Below are 25,204 nucleotides of genomic sequence, written 5' to 3'. Positions count from 1 at the left end.
CTATATACCAAAAACTTTTTTTTTCTTTTTTTAATCTTTTTACCGACTAACTTGTGGTTAACTTTTCAAATTTTTTTTTTCTTTTGACCATCAAACTATAGCACTTTAATAAACAAAAAATACCAAAGTAACACTATGACATTAGCATCTGATACTAAACTTATTTATTAGTACTATTGTTACCCAAAACAAAAAAAAAATCTCTTCCTAAAATTACACTCCCTCCATTTCACTTGGTTTTTTTAGGCATTTCAAAATGATATACCTATATGGAATATATTCCTAACAATATAATAGGGTGAATAATTTTCATAACCTATGAATAATTAATCTAATTGGGTGTTTAAAGAGTCAAATAATTCTATTTGGTTAATATATTCTATTTGGTTAATATATGCGCTAAGCTAGTGGATTGCTGACAAGACAAATTCTTCCAATCAAGATTTATTACAAGCGATTTAATTACACCAAATTTCCATAAATAAAGAAAGCGTGAAAAGACAACATTAATTACAAAGCTGCAATCAAATTCCAAATTTTTAGGTATAGACAGCTAAAAATGTCTCCCCAAAACCAAACCCGATAATGAACAATTTTTCACCGCCATTATTGGCCGGGTCGAGTATTTAATCTCCGGAGTGCTTAAAATCCATATTCAGTCCAACACAACATACAAATCAGTCTACATTTTTAGTCCAAGTATTTATCCAAATATTGTCCAATCATCATTTCAACCCAAACCATTTTAATCCATTTCGTTTCATTAATTAATTGAGCTCGATTAATACATAATAAAACCCTAAACCTGAAAATGAGTCCGGAACAACTAAAATGTCGCGTAATTATCATGTATTTTGTTTAAAATTAAACAAGATAAAAACGAATTTTAAGGAAGTTTCCAGAAAACATAAACGTTGCGCTACGACAATTTCTGCCGCGACACGACGTACAACAGCAATTCCTACCGTGACACGACAATTCTTTTGACCTGGTTTTATCTTTTAACACGACTTGACCTTTAGAATTAATTGTCGTGCCACAGCAGATATCCGTACCACGACAATTTATTTCTCTGCGACGCCTCGTTTCTGGGGGGTTTCGTACCTTATCCCTCCCATTTTCTCTATAAATACGAGGCTGATTTCACAGTTTCGGGGCTCGAAATAATACTCTCTTTCTCTCTTATGCTCTAGCCTTAATACTTGCCTTCCCTATTCTCACAATTCATCCCCTAAGCACTCCCTAGAGTTCGTACTTTACCTAAAGTTCTATACTTAAACCAAGGCATGAAAGGTAGAACTCTTTGAGGATTTGGGCCCAAATCAACTTTACTTTAATTTGAATCAATTTCCATTTTATTATTGATTTTCCTTGAAGTTACTAACGTGTTTATTGTTTTATAGTTATAAGCAAACACAGTCAAAGTAAGGAATCATGTTCCTTTTGTTCCTATTATATTTCTAACGATTTTTTTTTTATTGTATTTGTCATATATTGATCGCTATTATGGTTAAATTATTTCCAATGTTAATGTTGATTCTATTATTATTGTATTAGCCACCATATTGCATGATAAAGGGAATATGTAATTGAATATAACGTCTAATAAGATAATTTGGACGACCGGTTTAAGATCTTTTTTAGTCTTGTTGTTAATTTTAACTGGTCACGAAAATTAGAATTATATGTTGCATTAACATTCAACCAATTTAGTTTGGAGCAAATTGAATCTTTGTATTGTGTGCCTTTGAGATCGCATAAATACTTTTCATTATAAGAATTGAGTGGATGTCAATACGGGCGAATGTGACTCTATAACTCACTTTGTACCATCATCTCCGATTCTCTTTTTGTGGTCTCGAACCATATGGAGCTAGTAATCTCATGGATTATGAATAGGGTACGGTGTAACCTTCACGGGTCAATCGTTGTTGCCCATCATTGTCCCTTATTCATGGTTGCCTTTTAATGATCCGTGAACGGTTTACAAGTTCTTTAAAAACTTGTTGGCGGATCCCTACTTTGCTTTGGCCCTAATCGCATGTCAATTCCCACTTCCTAAGAGTGTGAAGCATATTCACAACATGCTTAGGTAGCCACGCTTCGAAATAACGCCTACATTAGGATTCCTCGCTCTTTTTTTATTTTAAGTGATTGATTCCAAATAGAACTAACAAAGTGAAACGGAGGGAGTAGTTAATAATTTCCCTCTGTGCTTTATTAGTTGCTCCACTTTTCTTTTGCAGCCGTATTTTATTACTAGCTCAATTTCTTATTTTTGGGAACTTTTAAAAATATTATACTCCCTACTAGTGTTCTCCTTATACTTCCTTCGTTTTTTTTTTTTTTTTGAAAACATACTTCCTTCGTGTTTAAATTAATGAAATGTTTCCTTTTATGTCAATAGGTAATATTTAGACTGGTAATTTCTTTAATTATCAATAAGTAAAAATTATAACAAATTAATCATTAATTTTATAGCTAGCTTAATATAAAAAATTCACCATTGAGAAAATTTAAAACCACAGTGTTACCAAAATGATTTTTTTTTAGTAAAGATTGAATATTGTAGATTTGATAGTTTATTTCCATTTTCTTTTTTACGAGTATTTTTTTTTAATTTTACATACAGTGGAAAACCGCAACTCCAGTTAGCGATTTTCCCCATTTGGAAATCGTTAACTCAAATGGCGGTATTTGGTTGAACCGGATAAAAAAAATATGAATTAATACTTAGATGATGATGTGGACAATATAATGAGAAATTTTAAAAGTATGGCTATATTTATGGAATTACAATTTTTGGGAGCATTATTAAGGGAAAGGAAGAAATACTCTTTAACAAAATACAAAGTAAACGCCATCACATGCGGATTATCAGGGGTGTTCTGATTGACTGAATTGAATATTTTATGAGAGCAGGAAATTAAGATAAAAACTGAACTGAACTAAATTTATTGGAGCTGAACTGAAAATAAGCCGAAGAGAACAGAGCCCTCACATTAGCATCACTGCATCAGATACTTAACGTACTATCTTAAAAAAGAAACAAAATAAATCAGCATAATTAAAGTGATGACACACTTGAAAAAGTAAGAATAAACAATGGTGGTTGCTTCAAAAAGTAAAGAATAAAAAAACAAGAGTAGAGTGACATGGAAAAAGAAAAGATAAAAAAAAAGCATTAATTTACTGTAAGGATTTTTTACGAAACTGAGCCCTATTAGCAAACTATTTACAAATATAGACGCGTGGCCAAACTATTTACGGAATTGAGCTTCTGAGGTAAAACGCTGCCTCGGTCAGCGTTTTACCTCTGTTATTATTTTTTTTTAAATTTCTTATTTAGTGAAATACAATTTTTTTTTAAAAAAAATATGGAAATACATAAAAACGCTGCCTCAGTCAGCGTTTTTGTCTCCCTTAAAACGCTGACTGAGGCAGCGTTTCATTAATACTAGAAAACCGCTGCCTCAGTCAGCGGTTTTGCCTGGTATATTTTTCGCGCACTCACTCTTCCTCAAACTAAAAACTCAAACTCACTCTTCCTCACGCAATAGCCTATCTTCCTCAAAGCTCTGTCGTCGCCGCCGCCGCCTGCTGCCTGCCGCCGTCGCCGCCGCCTATTGCCTGCTGCCGCCGCGCCTCTCCTCTTCTTTGTAATCACATTGTTAGTACTTCTCACTTATTTGTTTTTAAAATTTAAAAACCTAGGTTAGTTTGATAATTATATACTACATTGTTTTAATTTGATAATGTTGTTGTTTATTCACGGGCGCAGAGGAGTACGACATTCGCAGTTCCGCGCCCCTACGTCATCCTGATGACCCATCTTCCAGCCAGCTGACTCCGCCAGTACGCCCGAACCCATTTACGACGGTCCGTCACTACAACCGTCGTCAAAGGCCGAGAGTGGACATACAGGATAGAGAGCCGTTACACTAAATTGATGAGTCAGAATAGGATAGAATTATCTGATTTATTTGCTGTAATGACCTTCTCTAGTTTGTTGTACATAACACTTACATTACATTATTATTTGAATAATTATTTGAATGAATTTATGTCTTGTTTGAATTTCAAATTCCTTATTTGTCCACGTTTGACTCATTTCGTTCAAAATAAATTGTGGATGTGGAGGTGGTGGATGTGGAGGAGGATGGGTGGTGGAGGTGGTGGATGTGGAGGAGGAGGGTGTTGGAGGTGTTGGAGGATGTGGAGGAGGAGGGTGATGGTGGTGGTGGATGTGGAGGAGGAGGGTGGTGGTGGTGGGGGAGGAGGAGGGTGATGGTGGTGGTGGATGTGGAGGAGGAGGGTGGTGGTGGTGGTGGATGTGGAGGAGGAGGGTGGTGGATGTGGTGGATTTGGAGGAGGAGGGTGGTGGATATGGAGGAGGAGGGTGGTGGTGGTGGTGGTGGATGTGGAGGAGGAGGGTGATGGTGGTGGTGGATTTGGAGGAGGAGGGTGGTGGATGTGGAGGAGGAGGGTGGTGGTGGTGGTGGATGTGGAGGAGGAGGGTGGTGGAGGTGGAGGAGGAGGGTGGTGGTGGTGGTGGATGTGGAGGAGGAGGGTGGTGGAGGTGGAGGAGGGTGGTGGTGGTGGTGGTGCATGTGGAGGAGGAGGGTGGTGGTGGTGGTGGAGGATGTGGAGGAGGAGGGTGGTGGAGGATGTGGAGGAGGAGGGTGGTGGTGTTGGTGGATGTGGAGAGGGTGGTGGATGTGGAAGGGGGCTGCACTGGCTGCTGTTGGGGGCCTGCTGTTGCTGCCTTCAGCCAGCAGATAAAACGTTGACTCAGTCAGCATTTTTCTCTGTTATGGATAAAAAAAAACGCTGACTGAGTCAGCGTTTTACTGTATTTCCAATTTTTTTTTAAAAATTTGTATTTCACATAATACGAAATTTTATAAAAAAAAAATAATAACCAAAGGTAAAACGCTGACCGAGGCAGCGTTTTATATCCGAAGCTCAGTTTCGTAAATAGTTTGGCCACGCGTCTAGATTGGTAAATTATTTGCCAATTAAGCTTACTTTCGTAAAAAATCCAAATCAATCCTGAAAAAAGTATATTCTGAAGCTCTTGCTTCACATCAAGTTCGAAAGCTGAAGGGTCCAGTGACCAAGATCTCTCAGATACTTGAAGCTGGTGTCTTGGTTGATGATGAAGCTGAAAGTACGTTGAGTTGGGTAAAGAAGGTGAGCGATGCGGTGCATGAAGCGGAAGACTTGGTAGATGAAGCTGCTACTCATGCTGCCAGGTCAAAGGTACGCTCATTTGCCTCTTTGTATGTTAAAACAAGTTTAATTGGTAAGAGAATGGGCCGTGAAATAGAGAGGGTTTGCAAGGAACTAGATCAGCTAGCAGCTGATGCCGGCTTTTTGGAATTTGGTTTTGGTAACCAATCAGTATCAAATCTTGGGACAGATGTTGTGGAAACTCGTGGTTATATGCAAACCCAAAATGACATCATTGTAACGAGATTCGATCACAAAGAGTTAATAGTACAACAGTTAGTCAATACCAGTGATGTAGAGGGTGAAATAGCTACTCATTTCATTGTTGGGAAGGGAGGATTAGGCAAGACTGTCTTAGCTCAGTTGGTGTACAATGATGAAATGGTCGCAGATCATTTTGACCTAAGATTGTGGGTTTGTGTTGGTGATAACTTTGATGTCAGGACAATAAAACTATGTATTTAACCCATAAAAAAATTCTTTTTTTTAATACAAACTATTATTTTTTTTTTTGAAATAAATACAAACTATTACTCACTCCGTCCCCGAATGATAGTCACTTTTGGGTGAAAATCACGGGAATTAAGGAGAAATAAATAAAGTACATGAGAATTAAAATCCAATCATTTGCAAAATAAAAAAGAGAGAGAAACTGATTGTCATTAAAAAGGGAGACAACTCATTCAATTAAGGCACAAGTACAAAGGCAAATATGAGGGTATTTTGGGAAGCACAGATAATACATCCAAAAAAATGAGGGTATATAGGTCATTTTGTGTTATTGTATGGGACCTAAAATTGTGAAATGTGACTAACATTTTGGGTGTCCAAAAATGGAAATAGTAACTATTATTCGGGGACGGAGGGAGTAACTTTTTTTTTTTTTTGAATAGATACAAACTATTAACTTAATTCACCTTCCTTACGCAAATATTTTTTTAATCAGTAATTAGACAACATAAAATACTACTCTATATCTTTCATGTCAAATATTATTTTTATTATTCATGATTTCTAATTACTTTCTTAGAGCTTCTAATACGTAGTTGAAAGGGTAAAGTCGCATCCCCTAATAAAAAATAATTACCTAAGTCTTCTAACTAAAGTAGATAGGGAAGTAGGGTCGAATCCACAGGGAAATAAGTCTTTATACTCCTAATTAATTATTATAATCTAAATTATCGAGGTAACCAATATTAATGTAAATAAAGTCTGTATTACGAAGAATAAGATCGGAGGAAATAAAATAGGGAGAAATTAAATATTAAAAGACCTAGGGCATAGGTTCACTAATAAACAATAATCCAGGGAAAATCATAATAAGCAATCATCAAGCATTGATTAATCAAATTATAAAGGGCTTTCGCTACGTATTATAATCACAGAGTTAATTTACCGGTATTAAATCTCATCTGTCGAATCTCGACTAGTACTTAACCATTTATAAATTAGTCCGCCTATTGAAACTAAGCCTAAACATCAATTCTCATCTGTCGAATCTCGAATTAATATTTCTAAACTCATACAATTAAATCTGGCCAAACCTAATTGCATAGCATTAAATCAATCAATAGGAAATTAACCAAGCATTGATAATCAACAATCACAAATTTACCCCTTCATAATATTTATTAGATCCCCATGAACCCTAGAAATAAAACTACTCAAGCATCATCATAACTAAACTAATCAAATAAATAAAGCAAGACATAATCAAAGAAGTAAATAAAATAACTGAAATTAAAAGAGAAGAAATTGTTACCAAAAGAAATATGGCAAAACCAAACCAAGTGATGAATACCTTTCATGTCATTTGATTATCGAACATAGTGAAAGTGTGAAAAGTCTAGTGATGAGGATGTTTTTATTAAAATATCTCTTCTTTCTGTTTTTGAAAATATTTCTTTTCTTACTCTATTTATGAAAAAACGTACATTCCAGTTTATTTTGGTCCATGATATGAGTCCAATAATGGTGTAGTTGGATGGGTCTTGAAAAGAGCTTTCCAACGATATATTATAAGCCTAATTCCGATGAATAATGAGGAAGTTATGGCCAAAATACTAAACTGGGCCCGGTTTGGTTCTTATATGCGGCCCAATGATCTAGAGGAGGGCCTATTATTAATTATCATTCCTAAAGCTATTAGAATTGATTATGGTTTTCTAGAATACTGTTGAAGGTTATCTTAAATCCTAATGGAGTTAGGATTGATAATTATGTTTCAAAGAGTTTGAAATTGAATAAAACTACTCCTTTTGAGAATCCTTGTTTTGTACCAAATGAAATTTATTCAGATATTATTTTTACGCCTCATAATCTTTATCCAAATCTTATATGGTTGGATAAATCTTGAAATTATCTTTCCAATGATATATTATAATATTAATAATGGTTGTCTGTAACAACAACATTGACCGTTGGGGCCAGAGGTAGTAGAATTCTTGTCACTTCACGCTCTCAAAGAGTTACATATGAAATAAAAGCTGATTATATACTTCTGATGTCTGGTATGATGATGGATGAATCATGGGAACTATTCAGCAGAAATGCATTTGGCGAGAAAGAACCCCCAGAACATCTTATTCAACCACTCAAAAAGTTGGTTGTTTTTCCAAAGTGAGCCAATTTTGGCAAATATTAACCAAAATGGTTGCGTGGCAAAAATATTTACCAAACTAAGCTTCCAGGCTAAAACGCTGTCTCGGTCAGAGTTTTATGCCTGGGTTTTTTTTTTTAAAAAATCAACCTAAAAACGCTGTCTGGGACAGCGTCTTTGTTGTTGACCTTTTTTTAAAAATTTTTTTGTAATTGCCTTTTATTTATAAAAATGTTTTTAAAAAACAAAAACAGTTATACCAAAGACGCTGTCCCAGACAGCGTTTAACTCTGGAACTATAAACGCTGTCTCAGACAGCGTTTAAGGTTATTAATGAAACGCTGTCTAAGACAGCGTTTTGTCGTTTTTTTTTTCCCTCCAACAGCGTATTTCATTTCATTTCCTCCTCCTTCATTCTCAAACCCCTTCTTTCCCAAACTGTAACTTAATCCCCCTCTCTCTCATACTCGTGCTCCTCCGTGTAGACCGCCGCCGGCGCCGCCACCTCCACCGTCGCCCGCCGTCACCTCCACCGTCGCCCTCCGTGTAGCCCACTATACACTCCCCTCACCCTGAAATAGGTATTCATTCAACTTTCTTTGTGTTTTAAATTCTAGGGTTTATGTTGGTGATTTCTAATTTTTTTGGAATTGGGTTAAAATGTTGATGAGGTTGAGTTGTTAGTGTTAAAAATGTTGAATTGTTAGTGTTGGTATTGTTGAATTATTAGTGTTGGTAATTGTTGAATTGTTAGTGTTGATAATGGTAGTGTTGATATTGTTAGTGTTGATAATAGTTTGGATAATGTTGAATTGTTGTTGTTGGTTTTGTTGAAAATTGTTGACAATGGTTGATAATTATTAGGTTTTGAACAATTGTAATTACCTACATTGTTGTGTAATAATGGTGATTTAGGGGTTCTTAGTAGTTAATTTGTAGAGTATGTAAATTTTTTTTGTTTGATTGTGGTGATTTAGGGATGATTTAACGGCTTTACGTAAAATGTGTTTTGGTTGTTATGTAGAATATGGCTGGACAAAATGTAGCGTTGTTATGTCGATGGGGAGGTGAAATTTTGTGTAATGGATCAAATGTGGAGTACAGTGGAGGGAATATGGACCTTATAACACTTGAACCGAACATGATTGTGAATGATCTGATGAATGAGGTTCACAGTTGTATTGGTTCAAACCCTATGACTGTTGAACTGAACCTTAAAATGAGGTGTGATACTGGTCATGGGGTGCAAGTGTTACCTGTCTCTACGAACAAACATTTGAAAGGTTTGAGGAGCATGGTAGGAATGAAGGGTTTTCCCAATGAGATATATGTAGAAACAGTGCCTATATGTACCCAATAAAGTACTCGGGCAGAACAACAAGCAACATATGTCTCTGATTACAACACCACGTCCTTCCAAGAGCCCGCAAACCACATTCCATCGAATGCATATAGGATGGGTTCTTTCACTCGAATGATGCAGGACGACCAATTTCACTTGCCTTTTAGTTCTCATATAGCTTCACCAGTACATGCGGGGGGACGCGTGACAGTGTTCGGCCAGCCTGCTCCGTCGTCATCGAACACCGTGGCATCTTCGCCGATGCAATTGCATAGCTACTCTCCTATGCAAGGTGATGATGGTTCACCGTTTCGAGAAGAGCCAAATCATTTTGATGATGTTGTGAATAATGAATTGTCGGTGTATGATGTGTATGCGGAAATGGATGATGAGGACGAGAACGGAGAGGGGGATGATGAACCTACACAGGTGGAAGATGGTCAGCCGTTGGTTAGAACTCCCATACCTTGGTTCAGTGAGGTACCCGAGAAATATGAAGTTGATCAGTATTGGGCCGAATCGGGTAGCCACACCTCTTTTGTTCCCGGGGGAGAATTTGAGAAGGGAATGTATTTTGAGAGCAAGAAACTGCTTCAAGAAATGGTGAAGATGTATTCTATTCAGAGGAATCAATTCTACACCACAGTGACCTCGAATGATGGTGTCCTACATCTGCGATGCAAGAAGAAATGTGGTTGGATGCTACGGGGTACCAAATCGAGTGAGCACTCACGTGGTTTTACCATAGTCACGTACAAAGGCCCGCATCGGGAGACATGTATCACTGAAGTACTATCTAATGATCACCCACACTTGGATTCGTCCGTAATAGCCGAGTATGTGAAGTCCTTTGTGCGGAAAGATCCTTCGTTGAAAGTGGAATTCATACAGGAACTGATCTCGAAGCAATTTCATTTCGATGTCCCGTATCGATGAGCGTGGTATGCCAAGGAGAAAGCTATAGCTGAGATATTTGGGGATTGGGAGAGTTCATATGGAAGACTTCCCCACTTCATGCAAGCACTCCTACGGTCGAACCCGGGAACATGTGTCGTATGGAAACACAAAGCTTTAGTGGATGGTGTATACTACAGCAACATGGAAGTGTTTGAACGAGTGTTTTGGGCCTTCGGTCCTTGTATTGATGGCTTTAAACACTGTATGCCTGTCATCTGTATCGATGAGACGCACTTGTACGGGAAGTATAAAGGAACACTGTTGGTTGCTACGAGTGTTGATGCAAGCTTCCAAGTATTTCCTATTGCATTTGCGGTGGTTGAAGGGGAAAACACTTCCAGCTAGTCTTGGTTCCTAGGTTGTATTCGAGATCGTGTCACGCAACGGGATGGCCTTTGTGTTATTTCTGATCGGCATCCTGGGATCATTGCAGCAATGAATGATCCTAATGTTGGATTCACCCAGCCCCGAGCGTATCACAGGTTTTGTGTCCGCCACATAGCCTCTAACTTGAAGACTCACGTGCGAAGTAACGACATGAGAGACATGTTCAAGGCCGCTGCGTACCAAAGGCAAGAAAGAAAACTTCAAGCTGATATGTGTTTCATTGGTGAGGCCTGTCCCAAGGCCATTGAGTACATTTCTCAAGTCCCGTTCCCTATGTGGTCTCTGTTTCACGACAGTGGTCGCAGGTATGGTATATTTACCTACAGTTGTTAGACCACGACTGGGAGCATATCCGTGGATACAGCTGGGGTAGTGCCTCTTTGGCGGTGTTGTATCGCCAACTTTGCAGAGCCTCACAGAGTGGTGCGCTCGAGATTGGAGGACCTCTGTTTGTGCTTCAGGTATACTAGGTATATTATCACAAGCGAATTATGCAATGAGTAATGTCATATTTAACATAGTTTTGTGTTTTGCTATTGAAGCTATGGGCTTGGGAGCACATCCACGTAGGAAGACCAGGTAGGCCTGCTGTACATCGTCCGGGGCAGCAGGACCAGGATGACCAGTATGAGCCGTACATCGCTCCGCCTCACCCTGCAGCTGATGAGGCTTAGGGTTGCAGGTTTGTAACAATTGTCATTTTTTTCCCATATACGATTTCATTTTGTAAACATACTTACCAAATTTGTTGCCCCAGGTGGATGGTCCCCAGAATCACACAGGCACATGCGGCGAGGGGTCTCCCATACTACCGAGATGCCCTTGATCGACTCACTGAGGATCAGGTACAAACTCTGAAGACATTTGTAATCATTTAGGTACTGTGTATACTGATTGTGGACTAACTTATTTAGGATGTGTTATTGGAGATCACATGGGATCCGTATGTACCGGAGTTGGTAGATGTCATGCCTGCACATCTACTGGAGCATCAGGGAGAGTGGCGTGCCCGGGCCCCCCTGATCTGTTTCGAGGTTGTGGAGAGTCACCTACCTGACCGCGTCATGCGACAGTTCGGACTGCAGCAGCCTATTCCCCAGAACTGTGACACTGTCGTGCGCCTTCACGACATTGACCGTCGAGGAAAGACGGAGACAAACTGGGCACTGGAGTATTGGCAGTATCTTCAGCTATGGGAACAACGGTTGGGTCATGTCGTTCAGGGTTATCCCATGCAGGGCGTTATGGATCATGACGATTCGTACATGGTGTGGTACAGGCTTATCACACGCCGTTTCATCAACCCCAGCTACACGCTACCGTCCACCCATTACCACCCGGCACATGACGTCATTAGCGGATATGTGAGTTTCTTTTACTATACTTATCATCCTCATTTTTTAACTTTTTTAAATATCATGTACTTGACTGATCGATGATTACTACAGGCGGCGGATATGGTGGCGATGTATGATGCACTGTCCCTCGCCCTTACAGACGGACCCACCAAAGCCCAGGTCCAGCGGATGCGAGATATGTCCGCGACTTCCTTACGCAGACATGGTCACGGTCATCTCATCCAACAGCGGGACGGTGATAATGGTCACTCCATCCATTCGCGGTTCGACCCTGGCCAGAGTAGCAGTGGAGGTGATCCTACGTCGCACACAGAGGCAGAGGAGTACATCTTCCACAGTTCTGCACCCTTCAGAACCCAGGAGGACGCATCGTCCAGCCAGCTCACTCCCCCCCGCGCCGGAACCCATTCACCACCATTCACCATTACACTCGGCGTCGTCCAAGACGAAGGGACGACAGTGAGGCTAGGGAAGGGTTACACCAAATTGATGAGTAGTGAACGTTTTGTCCTTTTTCCCGGAATGCTGTATATAACGATTGCATTATCAATATAAGACATGCTGGTTGAATGAATCTGTTTGTGTTTTGAAGTTTTGTTTGTTTATTTATCCAAATCGGATTTATGTTAGTCAAAATAGATCCTTCAGGGCTAATGTACATTAAACAACAGACATTTGGAATCCATAGTCGAAAATGGGGAAGAAAGGATGGCCCGTGGTGGTTAATGTGGTTGTTCATGGTGGTTTTAGTGTTGTTGGTTGTGGTGGGTGGTTATCGACGGTTGTTGAATGGTTGGGGTTGGTGGTGGAGCTGGTTGAAGTGTTGTTGGAGGTCAAAAGTGGTGGCAGATGGTGGTCGATGGTGGGGGTTGTTGGTGGATTGTGGTGGCAAGAATCATGGCAGGGGGTGGTGGGTAGGGGCAGAAGAAAGTGGCAGATCAGTGGCAAAAGGCTGATTCTGCTGCTGTTTTGCACACCAGCAGAGAAACGCTGACCCATACAGCGTTTTAGGTTGAAAATAAGACGCTGTCTGAGACAGCGTTTTAGGTACAAGGAAGTTTGTACATAAAGCGCTGTCTGGGACAACGTCTTTGGTATAACTATTTTTGTTTTTTAAAAACATTTTTATAAATAAAAGGCAATTACAAAAATTTTAAAAAAAAAGGTCAACAACAAAGACGTTGTCCCAGACAGCGTTTTTAGGTTGATTTTTTTTTAAAAAAAACCCAGGCATAAAACGCTGACCGAGACAGCGTTTTAGCTTGGAAGCTTAGTTTGGTAAATACTTTTGCCACGCAACCATTTTGGTTAATATTTGCCAAAATTGGCTCACTTTGGAATTCTTGTCACTTCACGCTCTCAAAGAGTTACATATGAAATAAAAGCTGATTATATACTTCTGATGTCTGGTATGATGATGGATGAATCATGGGAACTATTCAGCAGAAATGCATTTGGCGAGAAAGAACCCCCAGAACATCTTATTCAACCACTCAAAAAGTTCCTTCACCTTTGTAAAGGTTTTCCTCTAGCCATTGTAGTTGTTGCCCGTTTTCTTCAATCAAAGAATGAAGACGAATGGAAAAACATCCTTGCAACACTTGAGAAGAATGTTGGGGATGATATTCACAGTCTTCTTAAGATCGTCCTAAAGCAAAGCTACAATCATTTCCCATCACCATTGAAGGCTTGCTTTGCTTACTTGTCCCTGTTTCCTAGGGACTTTGAATTCAGCACACTTGATGTAGTTAGTCTTTGGCAGGCTCAAGGGTTCCTTGACACAGCAGCACCAGAAATGTCAGGTGAAGACCAACAACTGGAGGATTTGGGCGAGAAATACTATTCTTTTCTGGCCCAACGTGCATTTCTCACGCCTTTAGTATCGGATGAAGATACAAAACTTGCAACTTTTAAGATTCATGACCTTTTGCATGATTTTGCATCAAAGGCAGCTGAAGGATGGGAGAAAACACATGTATCTCTCATTCATGGAAACGACCCGACACTGGTGCAAGATAACTTAATGGATAACCATAAACTAAAAACGTTTCTTTGCTTTGTTGCTCTAGAAGAAGCTGATACAATGACTGAAATAAGGCTAGTTATGAAATTGTCAAAATTCAAGAGCCTTCGGGTGTTGGATTTGCATGGGTTTGGCATTCAGATTCTACCAGATTCCAATGGCAACCTTATTCACTTGAGGTATCTTGATCTCTCCCACAATCAACCTTTAGTGAAGCTGCCCAATTCAATCACAAATTTGTACAATTTACAAACACTGAAACTCAATTGTTGTTACGATCTCAAAAAATTACCCATTAATACAAGAAAGTTGGCCTGCCTCAGGCGCCTTGAGATAGATGGGTGTGAGAAATTGACTCATATGCCTCCTGGCTTTGAAAACCTGACTTCACTGCGAATTCTTTCTCGTTATGTGGTTGGAAGACCTCGTTTTCAGTCTACCAGTGGATTTCACTCACTTGGCAGCCTCAACCGCTTACAGGGAAGATTGATGATTGAGCTTTCAGAAAACTGGACTGCTGATGTAAATGAAGTCACAAAATCAAACTTGAGCAGCAAAACCAGGCTTACAGAGCTAGCAATTAAATGGGGACCTGCGAGACATACCAGTGAAACTGATTCATTTAAGCACCAGACGACGTTAGATGGCCTCCAGCCCCCTCCTAATCTGAAAATGCTGCATATAGAAGGATATAGAGGGCCTGATTTCCCAAGGTGGGCAAAGGCCAACACTTTTACCACAGCACTTCCAGAACTCGTCACTGTCAGCATTGATGGCAGTGGACAGTGCAAAACACTCCCTCCTTTCAGTAGGCTCCCACACCTCAGGCGCCTCACTCTTCGATTTATGGACAATGTGCAATTTTTTGAAAACTCTTACAACCAATCATCAACATCAGAATCTCAATTTTTCCCAACCCTTGAAGAGCTCACACTGCATGGTTTTTATTGCTTGGAAAGATGGTGCGAGGATGAAACACTTGTGTCATCACTATCATTTGATTATCTCGAGAAACTGAAGTTATGGAGTTGCCCAAAGTTGGAATTCATGCCTCTGTTTCCTGATGTTGAAGTACTTGATCTGCAAAATATCAACAAAAAATTATTCGATGTTTGCAATGCGACATCACTTCCATCATCATCTAGTTCACAGGCTATGAATTCTGTGCCAAGAGGGCATCCACAAAACCTCCCACGTCTCAAGACATTGCATGTAAAGGGTTGTCCTAATTTAAAGACCTTAGCCCTTGAAAAAAACTCTGGTAAACTGAAAAAACTGGTGGTTGAAAGATTAGATATGGTGAGTTCTTTAACTGAAGTTCTGAAACAACTCACTTCTCTTGAAGAGCTTGAAATTTCTAGCTGCAAGGATCTTGACCTTTCAGGCGGATGCCAACGTAGCTGTGGTGAATGTGAGGAGTGTAGTATGCCATGGAAATCTCTCTCAACTCTTCGTCGTTTAACTCTAAGGGAGCTAACAAAGCTACACACTCTTCCTGTCAGCCTGGGGTTCATTGGGACACTGAAATTTATATGCATTTCAGCATGTAATAATTTGAGTGTTCTGCCAGAGTGGATAAGAAAGTTCAGTTCACTTCAACACCTTAGACTTGAGGGTTGTCTAGCATTGTCAGAGCTGCCTGAGAAGCTAAAAGACATTAGATCTTTAGTGAAAGTTGACATCATAGAATGCCCCAAATTAATGGAACGGTGTAGAAAAGGCGGTGAAGACTGGCACAAGATTAAACATGCACGAGTTCTATGTCACAAGTCCTGGCGCTATGCATTAATGACAGAAGCAGAATTACCACAGGTATATTGTCCCCTTTCCTCTCAAATCCTCCTCCTCCCTTGTACCTTTTTGTTGCCTAAACTTACACTAGTCATTGCATTTCTCAGAAACCCAAAAATCAGGGAGAAAATATTGCTGTTCATTCAGAAGATCCTACCATTCACGTAGATGTTACTGTCAGACGGCAACCAAAACGTAACATGTGATGGGTGAGCCTCAAATGTATGATAACACCGTTAAATTGCTGTCATTTAAATTTTTTGTCTTTGTGTTATGGCTGATTATATTTGGTAAAAAGAAAAAAAAATCATTCTAATTTTACTGCTTATTCTACAACATGCCATTAATTGATTTTATTTAATATTTTCGTTAGGTATATTTTTTTTAGATAAGCTAAGATTGATTTATCATAGTGATATTTAGGTATACTTGTAATCATATTGAAAAGTCATGATATTGCTCAAAAACTGTATGCAAATGACCCTATCTTAATGTCAGGTTATACCAATATGCTCAGCCCAAATAAAGGACTACTAAAGAAATTTTTTTCCTCTTTTATTTTTCCAGATATCAAAGTGAAGGTGTTAATCTCAAGTATCAGGCAGATATTGAAATAGCTCGAAAAAATGCTGCTCTGAAGCTGAGAAAGAAGGCTGGAAACCCCAAGTTTCAAACATCACTTGAATATAATAAAATTTAGCACTGATCGTTGGTCACTTGTAAAGATTTCTCAGCTATATTTTGTACCTATTCGTATTTTCTTCAGCAGTTGTCTTGGCAATAGTATCTCAATTCTCATCATAGATTAATATATTACTTGTATGTGTTTAGGCCAGGGTTTTAGGCCTTACTTTAATACAATTATTATCGGTTTGTAGTAATTTGCCACTATATATAGTGGATGTATCAGTTTGTTGGTTTGTTTTTTCTTTTACTGTAATTTAAATGAAGCTTATTCTGCAGAACAATGTTAGTAGATAGAAATAAGAAAATAAAGCTGTAACTCTGTAAGCAATTACTCCGTAATTTTTTTGCTATTATTTGCAGTAGTTGCCACATTAATTTTCACCACAAAGACAGGAAGTATTCCAGATTTTTGAATTAGAAGCAAAATACCATACTAAAATGAGGCAGCAAGTAAAATAAACTGCAAAGTTAAGCTCACTGATCTAATACAACGTACCAGTCATGAAACACATGCAAATTGATTGCATTTCTGCAGGTATGATTAGAATACGTGCGAAAATAAACATGCTCAAATCATGAGACAGATACAGGAGGAAAAAATTATAGCTTTACATCCAAAAATGGTACCGATCTCTCTACTAGTGTACATAGTATAGGCTCTACAGCATTAAAGCACTGGAAATATATTTGCGACAGTATATGACTCATAAGCAAATACAAATTCGAAAAGAATATCCTTGTACATGTTCTACTTAGCAAAGGCAAACAAAGATATAAATGGGATAAATTTAATAAGACCCACTTGAAGAAACAGGGAAAAGTTGAAATTACAAAACTAGTATGAAGAATGTCAGAAGAATAGAGATGAAGAGAATACCTGCAATACTTGTGGTAGCAGATCTTGTAACTGCTTTCTGCGCAACAAATGCCGACTGCTAGGCAATGATAAAAACATTTTGTCCTGCAATGGTTAACGCCATCAGAATTCTAGCCCTTCAAGTCCACAGCAAACTCAACAAGTCTGGATCTAGCCCATCCACAATTTCATTACTCTATCCCTGCCACCAGATGCCACCTTTTCACCATCTGGACTCCAATCCACAGCAAAAACCTGTAAATGTTAAAGAGCAAGGGCAATTTGTTGTCATAAATCAAAATTTATGTCTGCAAAGGAGGAGGGAGGGGGGATGATCCAGGAAAGAAACATAAATTAAAATTTCCAACCTCATCTGCATGGCCTGGGAGGTCTTGTTTCAGCTTCTGCGTTCTGATATCCCATATCTAATTGAGAAGATAGAAAATCAGGAACAAACTAATATAATCATATAAAATACAACTAATCTCACAAACCACACGAACATTATTATGATTGAAGACTAAATCCAGCAAACAGAAATACACCTTAACTTCATCACACAATTTGGATATCATAATATGAAGAAACAAGGCAAACCTACAATGTCGTGATATATAGCCAGAATTTAGTTGGCTTTGTGCAAATAATTTTAATGATATCATCACTTCATGTTAAAGTTCTAGCTTATGCTATGAGAGTCAACTTATGCTATGAGAGTCAACTTCTAATCCTGTATGTTGCTTGCACAAGAAATGAAGGCAGCATGCCAGCATATTTTGTGTTCATCCTTCCTGTTTAGGGGTTACTACTTACTACAGAGTCAAAAATCATACACGATTTAAGGTGATATTGCCGAATACTAAACGAAGCTTTCATAATGAAATGGGGTATCACTATCTATCAAGGTACCCAAGGCTACAAGAGAAAAGGTGGATTGAGCCCCTCTACATTTGGTGAGATAACTTGTTGAAGTGGAAGTCGGATAATCTTTACTCGTACTAACCTTTAGCGTAGAGTCCTTGCTACCACTCAATAGGAGTCTGCTATCTGCTGACCAACTGCAATGGAAAAAAAAAATATCAGATCAACGTCCACCATAGTTTGAAAATTTGAAGAATATAGGGAAAATTCATACCTTATTTGATAAACAGGCCCAACATGACCCCGAAAAACAGCAACAAATTTCCCCGTAACACCATTCCACAACTTAGCGGATTTATCAAAGGAAGCACTTGCCACCCATTGCCCATCAGGAGAAAAGTAAACATGATTCACAAGCTGAGTGAAACAACAAATGAAAATCTTAGGTGGCAGGCAAGGTCAGATTTTCCAGCTAACAAGTGACTATCATATTATAGCCAATAAAGAAATGTGGAAAAGGAGATGCAACATTGAAAAACAAATATGAGTAAACCCAGTTTGAGCTGGAACACTAAATTTGAGGCCAAACTACATAAGCTTTCCAAAAAAATAGAGGGAAAAAAAAATCTCAGTCTCACCTGTTGATGACCTGTCATTCGAGCTTTAGGGTGCTTGCTTACAGAAGGTTCCCATAGAAACATGGTGAAATCATCAGAACCTGAAACCAGTCTCTCTGGAGCATCACCTCTCATTTTGTTGTATCTAGCCAAAGCAACCTTGGTTCAAACATGGAATGTTAAATCAGAAACCAACTCAACTGAATTATAACCAAATAATATAAAATTAAGCAACATCTGTGAGCATCGTAGTTCCTTAGATGACCAAATTAAGCAAATTCATTCTACTTTCTGTCAAAGATGACAACTCTAACCAAAGGCCAGTTTCTATACATTCCATTTATAAGAACATTCGAAAATGTGAAATGTGACCTAATTACATAACTTTACGAAGAAGAAAGATGGAATTGTATCTATGAAAAGACTTGCCCACTCTTAGCAAAATAACCACTTGCATGTACAATATAAATGAGACACAACTATATACTCTAACTTCTGGAGCTGCAAGCATAGAGATTGAAATCTACATTACCTCCTTCATTTCCTCTGGGGAAGAACACTTCTTTCCTGTGTGATCAAAAGCTCCGGTTCGAAGGACATACTCGGTACTGAGTGCCAGAGAATTAACCCAATGTCCATGGCCCTACATCAAGGTTATAGTACATTAAACAATGCAATGAAGAAATTTAGGTATAGAGAAGATAGCTACACATCAAACAATACTGGTGACAATTAAGGGTTAATGAACAATGTGGGGAATCTACTAATGCTGAAGAATTTGGATTCTCAAAGATCCAGCAGAAGATGGAGGAACAATCAAAACAAGTAGCAAAACATAAACAAGCTCAAGTTGCTCCACTTTGGTGATCAACGTTATATTACAGGAGATGAGTAGTAAGAATAAAAAAAAAAAATGTCATTAATAAGTAATATTTATCATTATCATCACTAAATTCTTCAAGAATCAAAGTTAAGAGAAGATGTCAAAAAACAAAATCATGGAATCTTTAGCAAGAAATCAAAGCTTGACAAGTACTTCAGAAAGAAGCAATACAAACAATGGTTGCCAGAAAAATGGTACACTAAAACAATCATCATAGCATATTGATGAAGATACACCACAGTGCCTTAAAATGACCTGCAAAGTGCAAACTCAATACCAGAGATAACCTCATTACAGCAGTACCAGAAAATGCAGTTCATAGCTAACTGATGCACACACAAAAAACAGAAAAAAAAAAAAAAAAAAAAAAAACAAATAAAAAAAAAAAAAATCAGAGAAGTCATGAATAACACAAATGAAGAGAAAATCATGAAAAAAAATGTGATATACAGTAAATTATAATCACAGCCAATAAATAAATATAAGAGAAACAAAAAAACAAAACAAAAAAGAAAAAAAGAATTGCATCCAATACACTGCAGGTTATGACTTGAAGCATCCTTGATAAAGTTGTCTAGTATACCTTCAACTCACGAATTAACTTCCCTTGTTCTGTTTCCCAAACTTTTATGGTACAATCCTGAGAGCTGTTTCAGATTAAAAAAAAAAAAAAAACACACACATTATATGAGCAACCAGCACAATTGAGAGCTCTGGCTAGCATCACTAATTATTACTCCGTAAAATGATCAACGGACTAGTCAAAACTACAAAGGAAGCCAATAGATAGTTACATCGTGCACTTTTGAGTACTTACCCAGTATAGATGAAACCATCTCCACCCCATTTTACACAAGTTACAGCTAGGGTATGCCCACTCAGGCACAGTACAATTTTACTAAGTGTTACATCCCATACACGTGCATCGCCATCTTTGCTAGAGCTTACAAACCGGCGACATGGAGATTGCAAGTGTACTGGTTCCCAAGATATACCAGTAATCCATTTTTTGTGCCCCTGACATAAAGTTCAAGAGACTTATCAGTGAAGAGTTATGAAGAAAGCTCATAATTTTAAATTTCTGACACTTCAGATTGGCTTTCTCCACTTTTGTTTCCCCCCTGGGAGTAAAAGAGGTTGTCGCAGGTTAAAGGATCCTTTCATAATCTAACATAAATAAAATTGAGCCCTTTGCGTATTTTTAGACCTTAGTGCTCCTATCTCTTCAGGGAAAGACATGCAATTACATGACTAGAGTATTCTATCAGTCAAACAATGACTAAACTACTTACATAAAAGTAACTATGTACACAAACTTGAGACTTGACATAAAGCATGAATCTAAACCAAAATATAGTAAGCAAACGAAAACATAGCAAGGCTCTAATTGTTTCAAGGAACTAAACTAGCACATATGCATGTCAATAGGAGTGAGAACATTCACATGCCACCAGCAACTTTCTACTTCTTAAGCTAGAGGTGGTGTTGGCAAAACTACTCCCTATTTTTTTTAAGAAATTCAATTAATTTTAATACTGTGTAAATATTACTCCGAAACAATGTCAATATAAGCCATCTCTAGTAAGGAAAAATCTTTTATACAATTACTGCCTGGCTGAGTTGATAAAAACGAACCAGGAGAAGTTTTACCATAGACTAATCTAGCTGATGATGACAAATGATATTTCTCTCCTCAGACTTATAGATTAGAGGCTAACAAATGTTAATATTCAATCCTTAAACTGTACTAGAAAGAAACATAGCCAAAGGAAACCATGATAACGTATAATATGGAAGAGTTTGTTAGCCATGAGTTGACAATGTGGCATTGGACCCCTCCATAGTATTTCAACAAAATGCACAAAGTTAGCAACTTAAATCTATGATACATCTTAATTTATTTATTTTTGCACAAAATATTTACCGTAAGTGGGCTTCCTGATGGTTTTCCTGTTTGAGGATTCCAACACTGAAGCTCTCCTGCCTTGCTACCACTGACTAGATATTTACCATCAGGTGACCATGCTATGCAGAGTACCCAATTTTTGTGTCCTAAACAAGAAAGAACCAAAGGAACTTAAGAAAAACTAGTAAACAAAGTCAAAATCAAATATGAGTATCAAACAAATGAAAGACACGCAAGCACACAAAACCATTATTACGATACAGAAGCTCCCAATTCACTGAGCAGCACTTATTAGCACACTCATAAACCTTTCTCCCCAAGTTCCCATAATTATATTGTAAAACCTTACTACTCATTTATCTTACAACATCATCTCCGTAGATTGAACTGAAAGACATAATACCATTAAGTTACAGAAGGTCCCAATTCACTAAGCAACATGTCACTAACTCATTCACAAATTAAGTTACAGAAGGTCCCAATTCGCTAAGCAACACGTCACTATTTCATTCACAAACTTTTCTTTCAGTACTCTTAATAATAAAATCTTATACTCATTTATCCTACGTAAAAATCTCCGTAGAATGAACCATCAGCAAGTAGCCCATATAAATAATCCAAGTGCCATTAAAATGTGATAAATACAGAAGGACAGAAAGCACATGGAGATAACCCCACAAATTATTCTTGTGAATCATAAACCTTGGATTAAAAAGGAGATCAATGACATGTGGGGAGTGAAACAGAAGGAAACAGTAAGAATGAAGCTTCTAAACCATCTCTCAGGTCACTACATGAATTTCCAAAAGCTCCAGATAATCTAAGAACCAAACCTGTACAAGTGAACATTGGTGTTTGAGTAGCTATGTCCCACAGTCTAACAGTAGTGTCACCCGATCCACTTGCTAACTGTTGGCCATCAGGACTAAATGCGACTGAAAGCACAGATTCAGTATGACCTGCAGCACAAGATCAGAATAGCAAATTATGTTTCAATGATAATCAATAGCTTGACCAACGACAACAGATCACTAGAATATGAGGCAGTAAGCCAGTATTATCAGCACATAGTTATTTATGTAACCACAACAAGACAAACAACAAAATGGTAGCTTCTCCCTAGTAAATAGGTTTAGCCTTGAATTTCTTTTCCCCTTTATCATTCTTCTTGCTAGAATTCACAATGATTTAGAATATATTTAATATCTGAATGGCTTTCTCATACATAACTAGAAGAATTACCAGCTATTTAGCAGAACAACGATTAACAGGACGGATGCGGAAAATTGCTTGAGGCTGATAAACTATTTGAACAACCTTCTCCACAGAAACTGCATACAGAAGATATATTAATAGCTTTAGGAAGAAGTCAAGATACAACACAATTAATATGGCAAGATAACACATTAGTAGTACATTTGATAAAACCAACCTTTATTTTTCTGTAAATAGTTTCCCAGTTCAACAAGCAGCTCATGATCTGATATATAGAAAGCATATGGTAGTTTATCTTCCTGAAATAACAAAAGAATAAGGTCACTGTCTCCACTGATGTTTGATAGACAGCTTATGTGGAACACACTTCAAGCTTTTCGATTACCTTTATTACAAAATCCATTGTTATACCCAGCAGAGGGAGGATTAAAAATTGAATAAAGTAACCATCATTTGATGTTTAGCAAGTTTTGAACTTTGCTTTTAGAGAATTGGCAAGCCTGTATGATTTAAACTTCTCTTAGAAAGCTCTAAACCCCACATGCATAGACCAACAACCAACCTAAGAATCTGAAATTTCTGAGTATCTAAATACGAACACAAAAGCATCCACCTAGAAGGGTAAAGCGTTCTTGTAATCTTATTATCCAATTTAAAGCAATACTGATTTAAATGAATATGAAATCACTAGAAATGTGAGTACTTATGTATTAATACTAAAGAAGCTAATTATCCACCACTCATAACTACTAACAATTTCCCAACTAATTACCTTCAAATTCAGTGATCAGCTGTAATTGAAACCTGAACACATGCAACTCCAATTCACACAAATCACTTCCAGCTTCAAAATAGTGTCAACCTTCCCCTCCCTCCTCTCTCCTCTCCTCTCAAACAAACATACATAAATTCATACTTCCTCAATATCCCAACTCGCCCCGGTTACCGCTGTTTAAGTTATTTTGATTAATTTGTCGTAATAAACAGAGGAAAACAATTGAAATTAAAATTAACCAAAATTCATGAATCAGCTAGTTACACAAAACCCATAACACAAAATTTGATAAAAAGCAAGGAAACGCATAATTATGTCATCACAGTAGCAAAATTTAACCAATAAAAATCACCCAAAAATGTAAAATTATTGGGAAATACTTAATTAAACAAAAAAGAGTATGTTAATGAGAAAAGATTACATTGTTGAGAAGGGTATTGACGATTTGTTGAAGTTCTTTAGGACCAGCATTTTTGAGGAAGATACATGGCAGTTCCAAGAGGATTGCCTTCTGGGTCTGCCAATTGACACATCACACTGTTCCCATTGTTCATCTCTTTATCTCCTTCAACCTCCATTGTTATGGCAGATTAATAATTATCAGAGGAATTCTCCAAAGTTTGGAGCTTGCAGGGTTTTGGGATTATTAATTATCAACCAACTTGAGGAAATAAGAGGGACAGTGGGGTTTTATACTTTTACTCCGTATTTATTTATTTATTTATTTTTATTTTTATTTTTGACAGCCAACCGTATTTATTTTGTACGGAGTACTTGTCTTCAAATACAGTACATTTTTTTTTGAGGGATAAATACAGTACATTTTATTTTACTACTCCGTACTAAATATTGAGTCTTGAAATCGAGCTTATGTGGACGATACTGTGAGGAATAGTTTTTAAATAAGGCATCAAGGCAAATTAGTTTATATTTCTACGGGAATAACTCGACAATTGAACAAGTTTCAAGGATTAAAAAAGTATATTCTTAAAAAAAATATATATTTCTACTTCACACACTTCCATCAAGGCATCAACCACCATATCCATTCGGTTCATCCATCACTACTCAACCATAAGAATAACGAAAACCAACATTTATAGTTAAATCTACCACAAGTCTACAAGTAGAAACTACTTACTATCAACGATATTGAGTCATATTACAAGTACATTTCTCTTCATACGGATTATTTCTTTTGTAGACAAGGGAATAAACAATCAAATATACTTTCTCCGTATTTTTTTAAATGTTACAGTTTGTCCGACACATAGTTTTAGACAATTTAATTGACTTAAATAAAATAAGAGGTAAGTGGGGTAGTTGGAGTATTAAAAAATTGTAAAAGAAAGATAGTGGGGTTAATAGTTTATTGAAAAGTAATGAATGTGAGAGGAAATATATAATAAAAAAGTAGTAGTGGGTTTGGGTGGGCAGATGAGAGATATAATATTTTTATGTAGTTTTTTGCCAAAAAAAGAACTGTAACACTTAAAAATACACGACCGAAAATGGGAAGTATAACACTTAAAAAAAACACCGATGGAGTAAATAATTTTAATATGTGCAAAAATAATATTCGTAATAGAATTTTTTTTTTGAGGAAAATTCGTAATAGAATATTACTCGTAGTACATTGTAATATTTGATTTTGTTAGAATTATTCCAATATTAAATTTAAAATAATTATTTTAAAAAATAAATATATACAAATT

At 37.5% G+C, this 25,204-nt stretch overlaps 2 protein-coding genes and 1 pseudogene across 2 annotated transcripts; 2 read left to right on the top strand and 1 right to left on the bottom strand.

The window, feature by feature from the left end:
* The first annotated feature begins 3,105 nt into the window (after nt 1–3,105).
* On the top strand, nt 3,106–17,009 carry LOC110705264. The gene is given in 13 exon segments (XM_021883107.1): nt 3,106–3,124; nt 5,024–5,689; nt 8,086–8,150; nt 8,856–9,128; nt 9,315–9,894; nt 10,564–10,822; nt 10,882–10,978; nt 11,060–11,142; nt 11,275–11,362; nt 11,432–11,881; nt 11,966–12,402; nt 13,190–15,776; nt 15,779–17,009. Coding segments are annotated over 13 exon segments (5,721 nt in total). The 3' UTR covers nt 15,896–17,009.
* LOC110705700 lies at nt 11,727–12,499 on the top strand. The gene is made up of 2 exons (XM_021883612.1): nt 11,727–11,881; nt 11,966–12,499. The coding sequence occupies exons 1-2, from the start codon at nt 11,750–11,752 to the stop codon at nt 12,428–12,430; spliced, it is 597 nt and encodes a 198-aa protein (XP_021739304.1). The 5' UTR covers nt 11,727–11,749; the 3' UTR covers nt 12,431–12,499.
* Nucleotides 17,010–17,154: 145 nt separating the features above from the next.
* Nucleotides 17,155–24,553, bottom strand: LOC110705701 (annotated as a pseudogene).
* Nucleotides 24,554–25,204: the final 651 nt, after the last annotated feature.

Source organism: Chenopodium quinoa, unplaced genomic scaffold, assembly GCF_001683475.1.
Source record: "Chenopodium quinoa cultivar QQ74 unplaced genomic scaffold, ASM168347v1, whole genome shotgun sequence".
Taxonomy (NCBI): domain Eukaryota; kingdom Viridiplantae; phylum Streptophyta; class Magnoliopsida; order Caryophyllales; family Amaranthaceae; genus Chenopodium; species Chenopodium quinoa.
This window is presented reverse-complemented; position numbering and strand designations above follow the sequence as displayed.

What these genes read in the sequence shown, in the direction of transcription:
- LOC110705700 (XM_021883612.1), top strand. Translation starts at nt 11,750, where the DNA reads ATGCAGGGCGTTATGGATCATGACGATTCGTACATGGTGTGGTACAGG. An exon ending in ATGACGTCATTAGCGGATAT is followed by an intron (nt 11,882 to 11,965) that starts GTGAGTTTCTTT and finishes TGATTACTACAG; the next exon opens with GCGGCGGATATGGTGGCGAT.